Source organism: Palaemon carinicauda, chromosome 4 (assembly GCF_036898095.1).
Source record: "Palaemon carinicauda isolate YSFRI2023 chromosome 4, ASM3689809v2, whole genome shotgun sequence".
NCBI classification, from domain to species: domain Eukaryota; kingdom Metazoa; phylum Arthropoda; class Malacostraca; order Decapoda; family Palaemonidae; genus Palaemon; species Palaemon carinicauda.
Window position 1 is genome coordinate 63503336 of NC_090728.1, and position 10000 is coordinate 63513335.

The window sequence follows — 10000 nt, forward strand, 5'->3', positions numbered from 1 at the left end:
CGAATTAGTTGGTCTAAGAGAGGAGAGAGAGAGAGAGGAGAGAGAGAGAGAGAGATTTACAAGAAGTTAAAAGGATTTTGGATATCTCAATGACTTTTTAGTCAATCAGCAGTCTCCATTTGCTCTTGGGTAGAGTAAATTAGTTCGTCGAGACAGAGAGAGAGAGGGAGAGAGAGAGAAAGAGAGAGAGAGAGAGAGAGAGAGAGAGAGAGAGAGAGAGAGAGAGAAGGCTTTGGTCCTACTATTTCTACTTAGCTTTGGTGAATATTATCAGTGTTGAGCTTCCAAAATTAAATATGATAGTTATTATTCTTATCATTACTAGCCAAGCTACAACCCTAGTCGGAAAAGCAAGGGCTCCAAGGGCTCCAACAGGGAAAAATAGCTCAGTGAGGAAAGGAAATAAGGAAATAAATAAATGATGAGAAAAAATTAACAATAAATCATTCTAAAAACACTAACAACATTAAAACAGATATGTCATATATAAACTATAAAAAGACTTATGTCAGCCTGTTCAACATATAAACATTTGTTGCAACTTTGAACTTTTGAAGTTCTACTGATTCAACTACCCGATTAGGAAGATCATTCCACAACTTGTTCACAGCTGGAATAAAACTTCTAGAAAACTGTTGCAGATTGTATTATTTTATCGCTTTTTTCCACTGAAGATTTAAGTAATAGTAGTATAGACTGCGTTAGTTCTTCACTCTTTTCCACTAAAGACTCGATTTCCTCTTCTTTTCAAAGAACTAAATCTGGAAAGTAAAAAGTTACGTTTTGAGTGCTCGAAAAGCAGAATGATTTTCAATAAACTCTACGGGTTTTACACTCCATTCTACAAACGGGTAATTTACATTGGCCAGTGATGACGACACCAGCTCCGAACATCGTTCAAACAAAGAACAGGAGCTGCCAAGGCAGAGCTCAAGAAACTCGTCCCTATTATTTAAGAAAATTTAGAAGGAGAATGGAACGTTTTCTTCCCTATTATTTAAGAAAATTTAGAAGGAGAATGGAACGTTTGAACTTATTTAACCTACAAACTTGACGACTAAGGGGACTTTTAATAGTTTAATAGAATTTTGATACAGACGGAGAATGGAACGTTTGAACTTATTTAACCTACAAACTCGACGACTAAGGGGACTTATAATAGAATATTATAGAATTTAGATATAGACGGAGAATGGAACGTTTGAACTTATTTAATCTACAAACTTGACGACTAAGGGGGCAGCTAATAGACTTGAATAGAATTTAGATATAGACGGAGAATGAAACGTTTGAATTGATTTAACCTACACACTCGACGACTAAGGGGACAGGTAATAGACTTTAATAGAATTTAGATGTAGACGGAGAATGAAACGTTTGAATTGATTTAACCTACACACTCGACGACTAAGGGGGACAGCTAATAGACTTTAATAGAATTTAGATACAGACGGAGAATGGAACGTTTGAACTTATTTAACCTACAAACTCGACGACTAAGGGGAATTTTAATAGACTTTAATAGAATTTAGATATAGACAGAGAATAGAACGTTTGAACTTATTTAACCTACAAACTCGACGACTAAGGGGAATTTTAATAGACTTTAATAGAATTTAGATATAGACAGAGAATAGAACGTTTGAACTTATTTAACCTACAAACTCGACAACTAAGGGGTCTTTTAATAGTTTAATAGAATTTAGATATAGACAGAGAATGGAACGTTTGAACTTATTTAATCTACAAACTCCGACGACTAAGGGGACAGCTAATAGACTTTAATAGAATTTAGATATAGACGGAGAATGGAACGTTTGAACTTATATTTTAAGTATACATTCTCGACGACTAAGGGGACAGCTAATGCAGATATTCAAAATTCTTAAAGGAATAACAAATGTAGATTACAACAATCTATTCACGCTTAGCTCAAATCATTCCAGAGGTAACGGATACTAACTGGAATTGAAAAGATACAACACCACTCAATGTGGTAATTTCTTTACATACAAAATAGCAAATACATGGAACAGACTTACAGCGGATGTAGGGAACAGTAACACGGTAAACGAGTTCAATAATAAGTTAGACAAGATCATAAGAACTCTCTAAACGTTTAAACTAAATCGCTCTACCAAAGAGCAAATGGAGTCTCCGCGGATGGACTAAAAAATCTTTGAGACATTCTAAATCATTGTAACTCTCTCTCTCTCTCTCTCTCTCTCTCTCTCTCTCTCTAGATAAACTATATCGCTCTACCTGAGAGCAAATAGAGTCTCTGTGGATGGACTAAAAAGTATTTGAGACATCCAAAATCCTTGTAACTCTCTCTCTCTCTCTCTCTCTCTCTCTCTCTCTCTCTCTCTAGATAAACTAATTCGCTATACCCAATTCCAAATGGAGTCTCTGCGGATGGACTAAAAAGTCTTAGAGACATCCAAAATCCTTGTAACACTCTCTCTCTCTCTCTCTCTCTCTCTCTCTCTCTCTCTCTCTCTAGATAAACTAATTCGCTATACCCAATTGCAAATGGAGTCTCTGCGGATGGACTAAAAAGTCTTAGAGACATCCAAAATCCTTGTAACTCTCTCTCTCTCTCTCTCTCTCTCTCTCTCTCTCTAGATAAACTAATTTGCCTTACCCAAGAGCAAATGGAGTCTCCGCGGATGGACTAAAAAGTCTTTGAGACATTCTAAATCATTGTAACACTCTCTCTCTCTCTTTCTCTCTCTCTCTCTCTCTCTCTCTCTCTCTATAGCATAAGAGAGAACAGACTGACATCTCTCTCTCTCTCTCTCTCTCTCTCTCTCGCTCTCTCTCTCTCTAAACAAATTCGGTCTACCTGAGAGCAAATGTAGTCTCCACGGATGGACTAAAACGTCTTTGAGACATCGAAAATCATTGTATCTCTCTCTCTCTCTCTCTCTCTCTCTCTCTCTCTCTCTCTATAGCATAAGAGAGAACAGACTGACATCTCTCTCTCTCTCTCTCTCTCTCTCTCTCTCTAGATAAACTAATTCGCTCTACCAGAGAGCAAATGGAGTCTCCGTGGATTGACTAAAACGTCTTTGAAACATCAAAAATCATTGTATCTCTCTCTCTCTCTCCTCTCTCTCTCTCTCTCTCTCTCTCGCTAAACAAATTCGCTCTACCCAAGAGCAAATGGAGTCTCCGCGGATGGACTAAAAAGTCTTTGAGACATCGAAAATCCTTGTAACTCTCTCTCTCTCTCTCTCTCTCTCTCTCTCTCTCTCTCTCTCTCTCTCTCTAGAATCTAGAATCTAGATAAACTAATTTGCCCTACCCGAGAGCAAATGGAGTCCCTGCAGATGGACTAAAAAGTCTTTGAGATATTCTAAATCACTGTAACACCCTCTCTCTCTCTCTCTCTCTCTCTCTCTCTCTCAAGATAAACTAATTCGCTCTACCCAAGAGCAAATGGAGTCTCTCTCTCTCTCTCTCTCTCTCTCTCTCTCTCTCTCTCTAGATAAACTAATATCCTCTACCCAAGAGCAAATGGAGTCTCTCTCTCTCTCTCTCTCTCTCTCTCTCTCTAGATAAACTAATTTGCCCTACCCAAGAATAAATGGAGTCTCCGCGGATGGACTAAAAAGTCTTTGAGACATCGAAAATCTTTGTATCTCCTTGTAGGAGTTTTATTTTCAGTAGTTTAATACAAGTTTAATACAGCGACCAGTGGCTCTAGACCACAGCATTCGCAGGCAGATGGTCAGTCACTCACTGAGAACTGCGCAGAGTTCTTGGAGTATATCAGTATTCCAAGGGTATAGCGGTTATATACCGGGCATACCTGAGCCTCTTGGGTACAGAGGACGAATACCAAGCACCTGTTTATGCTGTATGCTTGATAATCCATGCAAAAGTACAGAAGAATCTCTCTCTCTCTCTCTCTCTCTCTCTCTCGCTCTCTCCTCTCCTCTCTCTCTCTCTCTCTCTCTCTCTCTAGCCATAAGAGAGAACAGGCTGCCATCTCTCTCTCTCTCTCTCTCTCTCTCTCTAACCACATTGAGAGAACAGGCTGACATATCTCTCTCTCTCTCTCTCTCTCTCTCTCTCTCTCTCTCTATGAAAGAGATGAGGCTGACATAAGTCTCTCTTTATAGTTTATGTGAAATATTTATTCTAATGTTATTACTGTTTTTAAAATATCTTATTTTAATAGTTCATTACTTCACTTGCAGTTTATTTATTTGTTTATCTCCTTTCTTCACTGGGCTATTTTCCCTGTTGGAACCCTTTGGCTTAGAGCATCCTGCTTTTCCAAATAGGATTGTAGCTTAGCTAATAACAAAAATAATAATAATAATAATAATAATAATAATAATGTCACTATTTTTTACTCATAATTACTCAAGATAGAGAAAAACACAGACGTGAAAGACTCACTATAGGCCGTATCACACCATATTCGAACTGGTGGTATTCATAGTGAAGATATATAGATAAATCCTCGTTTTCTATATATAGACATATAATCGTTTTCTAACAGTTGGTTGAGGGGGGTCCTGAAGCCAAAACCTTCTTACTCAAATATTAAATAAGAGAAGATGAGTCATAACCGCGAGAGGGTAAACATCAGCAAGGGGGAGGGGAGAGACTTGGCTCTTGAACAGAGACAAGGAAAAATATGGAGAAAGAGAGAAAATGATGGGGAAATAAAACGTTAAAACCAGGGAACTCGGTCCAAGTCAAGTTAGTATCAAGTTGAAAGTGGTCACGCATACACGCAAGAGGAGTTTGAAAAGTCTTGATTGTCAACTGGGACTTGACAGTAATAGAATAAAAGAGGATAAAGAATACCACAATGAGGGATTATTATATATCTCACCGCAGTCGAAACCCAGCGAAGAAAAAAGCCAGTTCGAAAAGGAGATTTGATCTTGAGTTCCGAACCTTTCGCTCATATTATTAGCGACCATCATTCCTCGAGCTACTGCGATTTCTGCTTCGTTTCACAAGAGTGAGTCTTTTTTGCCTTTAGTAGAGGGCAGACCTCCGCCGCGGCAGCTTATGTCTAGACCTTTTGCTCCCCCCTTGACCTTGATCTTTGACCTTAGCATGTATTAATGGGCGTGGATTTCCATACACTCAAATATGAACCAAGTTTGAGAATCTATTCTTAACTAGAGGGGCACTCAGTAGAGCGCAGACCTCCGCCGCGGCAGCTTATGTCTAGACCTTTTGCTCGGCCTTGACCTTGACCTTTGACCGTAGCATGTATCAATTGGCGTGGATTTCCATACACTCAAATATGAACCAAGTTTGAGAATTTATTCTTAGCTAGAAGGGCACTCAGTAGAGAGGAGACCTCCGCCACGGCAGCTTATATCTTGACCTTTTGCTTGTCCTTGACCTTTGACCTTTGACCTGACTATGTATCAATTGGCGTGGATTTCCATACACTCAAATATAAACCAAGTTTGAAGTCTCTGTGACAACGATGTCCAAACCTATGGCTGATGACGTGAATTGGAAATTTTGCTTGACCGTGACCTTAACCTTTGACCATAGCATGTATTAATGGGCGTGGATTTTCATACACTTGAATATGAACTAAGTTTGAAGTCTGTGACAACGATGTCCAAACCTACGGCTGATTACTGGAATTGGACATTTTGCTTGACCGTGACCTTGACCTTTGATCTTAACCTTTGATCTTGACCTTCCAAAATTTTCATCACTTCCAGCTTTTTACATAACAGTTAATCCCTACAAGTTTAATTACTCTGTGATTAAAATGGTGGCCAGGAAGCTGTTCACAAACAAACAAACAAACACATAAACAAGGGGTAAAAAATAACCCCCTTCCAACTTCGTTGGCGGAGGTAATAAAATTGATCCTTTTTAAGTAGACTATCATGAGGTTATTTAGCGTGTTTTCTTTTTTTTTTTTTTTTTCTTTTGATCAGGCGTATATGTCTCTTTTTCTTATACTTTATACATGAAAGATCTGTTTTAATGTTAGTTACTGTTCTTAAAATATTTTATTTTAATTGTTCATTACTTCTCCTTTAGTAATATTTTATTTTAATTGTTCATTACTTCTCATTTAGTTTATTTATTTCCTTATTTCGTTTCCTCACTGGGCTAATTTTCATTGTTGGAGCCCTTGGGGTTATAGCATCCTGCTTTACCAAACAGGATTGTAGCTTAGCTAATAATAATAATAATAATAATAATAATAATAATAATAATAATAATAATAATAATAATAATAATAATAATAATATGATCTTTAGATTGTCTCTTGATATTACAACAACAAATGCATCCATTTCTAATCAATTGCAGGAAAAAGGCCTCAGACATGTCCGTAGTCATGTCTAGGGTTTGCCCATCTTCATCACCACGCTAGCCACTGTGGATTGGTGATGATGGGAGGGTTTAGTCTGATCGCTCACAGCGAACCAACCTAGTATGGGGGACCCTTTCAATACGTAAAAGGTCATGGCGTCAACTATAGCCAATTCTTTTTAGTGAGGCAGAATTGCACCGACTGGCAGGGGTACCATTTTAGCACGGAAAAATAATATATAAACCCTCCATCATCATCATTATCACCATCATCATCATCATCATTTCCTTCTACGCCTATTGACGCAAAGCGAAGTCGGAAACGATGAATGGAGAAGTATTGATTTAAAAGCTCCAGATAGAGACGACTGGCGAAATCTAACCGAGGCCCTTTGCGTCAATAGGCGTAGGAGGAGATATATCTTAATCTTTGTTTTTTTCTATTATGCAGGAAGAAGTTAATCAGACCGTGCAAAGGCTGCCGGGTGCCATGGTACTGTAGCGAAGACTGTGCCAAACTCGGCTGGGACATACATCAATATGAGTGCCACAGGCTGCGGAAATTGGCACCCCACAGTGCCACAATCTTTCGTCAGGTTACTGGCTCGTATCATCTTCAGACTGCAGGTCAGGTTATTTCTGTTTTTCTAAATTTATCTTTCGCAATTGAAATTATTCGATTTATTCATTTGTCTGTGTGTCTGTCTGTGGACAGGATTACTTATGTGTGTCTGTGTGTGGACAGGATTATTTGTCTGAGTGTCTGTCTGTGGACAGGATTGTTTATCTGTGTGTCTGTCTGTGGATAGGATTATTTGTCTGTGTGTCTGCCTGTGGACAGGATTGTTTGTCTGTGTGTCTGTCTGTGGACAGGATTATTTGTCTGTGTCTGTCTGTGGACAGGATTATTTGTCTGTGTGCCTGTCTGTGGACAGGATTATTTGTCTGTTTGTCTGTCTGCGGACAGGATTATTTGTCTGCGTGTCTGTGTGTGGACAGGATTATTTGTCTGTGTGTCTGTCTGTGGACAGGATTATTTGTCTGCGTGTCTGTGTGTGGACAGGATTATTTGTCTGTGTGTCTGTCTGTGGACAGGATTATTTGTCTGTGTCTGTCTGTGGACAGGATTATTTGTCTGTGTGCCTGTCTGTGGACAGGATTATTTATCTGTGTGTCTGTCTGTGGACAGGGATTTGTCTGTGTGTCTGTCTGTGGACAGGATTATTTATCTGTGTGCCTGTGTACGGACAGGAATGTTTGTCTGCGGGTATGTCTGTGGATAGGATCATTTGTCTGCGTGTCTATCTGCGGACAGGATTATTTGTCTGTGTGTCTGTCTGAGGACAGGATTATTTATCTGTGTGTCTGTGGACAAGATTATTTGTCTGTGTGTCTGTCTGCGGACAGGATTATTTGTCCGAGTGTCTGTCTGCGGAGAGGATTATTTTGTCTGTGTGCTGTCTGCGGACAGGATTATTTGGATTATTTCTCTGTGTGTCTGACTGCGGACAGGATTATTTATCTACGTGTCTGTCTGTGGACAGGATTATTTGTCTGTGTGTCTGTCTGTGGACAGGATTGTTTGTCATATATAAGCCTTTCAGTTATCTCATTAATTATTGTGTAGCAAATTTTGGCTGAAACTTTAAATTCTTCTTTTCAAATTACTGTACACTTAAAAAAAAAACGAAATTTTAATCAGGAATTCTCCATAAAAATATACTGTTTTCAACCGTATTTCAGTAACATATAAGCGACCGTAATTCCAACTTAGTTTATTATTATCTTTAACGGGTTGCTGACCGTACTATCACTCTTTTACGTCAATATATCCGTTTTTAAAACAGTAAATCTTAGAATAAATGTTGCCAGACATTTACCGATTTTTAATGCAAATTTTTCAGTGTATTTAGTTGATAATATATTTTCTATCACGTTAATTATATACATGTTCCTTTTGTGTACAGTTAAAAATTTGCATTAAAATAACGGTAAATGTCAGGCAACATTTATTCCAGGATTTTTACCGTTTTAAAAACGGATATATTGACGTAAAGGAGAGATATTACGGTCACCAGCCCATAAAATATGATAAAAAAGTAAGGTCAAATTACGGTCGCCTGTATTTTACTGAAATACGGTTAAAAACAGTATATTATCACGGAGAATTTCCGATTAATATTACGGTTTTTTTTTCTAATAGTGTGTGTCAAACCATTACACTTAACATCTTTCAATTATTTGGTAAATATTACTTAATCAATTGATGTAAATTCAATGAAAAAGACTCATTTCTCTTTTTCTAACTGTGTGTGTCAAACCATTACACTTAACATCTTTCAACTATTTGTTATATGTTATTACTTTATCAATTAATGTAAATTCAATGAAAAAACTAATTTCTCTTTTAGCTTCCAGATTCATATAATTTTTATTTCTTTCTTTGTGAAGTACCGAAGAGCAGTTCCGTCTTCGTAATTTCGTAAGATATATCTGTATTTTCTTAAAAGGTATTTCATACATTTAGAGAGAAAAACTAAATGGAACTCATAAGTATGAGCCAGTTCTTAATGGAATATTATAACTATTTCATCCACCCCCCCCCCCCTCCCCTCTGAATAAGTGAATAGTGGAATATGATCCATAATCAAAAAAGGGAATTTCTAAACCTTTTTTCTTCGCCCCTCTGAATAAGTGAATCGTGGAATATGATCCATAATCAAAAAAAGAAATTTCTAAACCTTTTTTCATTCCCCCCTCTGAATAAGTGAATAGTGGAATATGATCCATAATCAAAAAAGGGAATTTCTAAACCTTTTTTCTTCGCCCCTCTGAATAAGTGAATCGTGGAATATGATCCATAATCAAAAAAGGGAATTTCTAAACCTTTTTTCTTCGCCCCTCTGAATAAGTGAATAGTGGAATATGATCCATAATCAAAAAAGGGAATTTCTAAACCTTTTTTTTTTTCGCCCCTCTGAATAAGTGAATCGTGGAATATGATCCATAATCAAGAAAGGAATTTCTAAACCTTTTTTTCATTCTCCCATCTGAATAAGTGAATCGTGGAATATGATCCATAATCAAGAAAGGAATTTCTAAACCTTTTTTCATTCTCCCCTCTGAATAAGTGAATCGTGGAATATGATCCATAATCAAGAAAGGAATTTCTAAACCTTTTTTCATTCTCCCCTCTGAATAAGTGAATCGTGGAATATGATCCATAATCAAAAAATGGAATTTCTAAACCTTTTTTCATTTCCCCCTCTGAATAAGTGAATCGTGGAATATGATCCATAATTGTAAAAAGGAATTTCTAAACCTTTTTTCATTCCCCCCTCTGAATAAGTGAATCGTGGAATATGATCCATAATCAAAAAAGGGAATTTCTAAAAACTTTTTCCAGAGTTGAAAGTTGCACGGAATTCTTATCTATAAACCTTGACCAAGACCTTGACCTTCGAATATCTATATCATTCATTATGACCGCTTGTAAATGTAGTATTTATCGTTATCTGTTATATTTATCCATTGTGCACGAGTAAATACAAAAACAGGACTAATGTGAGTGAAGTGATGTGTGTGTCAGACACCTGGGTAAATTCTTTTTTCTTCTTCTTCTTCTTCTACTTAAATAGTTCCTTATTGACTTTCCAGTTTCTTCTTCTTCTTCTTCTTCTTC

At 37.3% G+C, this 10000-nt stretch overlaps 1 protein-coding gene across 1 annotated transcript in view; it reads left to right on the forward strand.

Moving 5' to 3' along the window:
- The first annotated feature begins 4743 nt into the window (after nt 1-4743).
- The window catches only part of LOC137639462 (histone-lysine N-methyltransferase SMYD3-like), an 18530-nt gene continuing 13273 nt past the window's right edge, over nt 4744-10000 (forward strand). The window contains exons 1-2 of the mRNA XM_068371735.1: nt 4744-4984; nt 6770-6945. Coding sequence (XP_068227836.1) covers nt 6859-6945 — 87 coding nt within the window. The 5' untranslated portion in view covers nt 4744-4984; nt 6770-6858. The remainder of the gene's footprint in view (nt 4985-6769; nt 6946-10000) is intronic.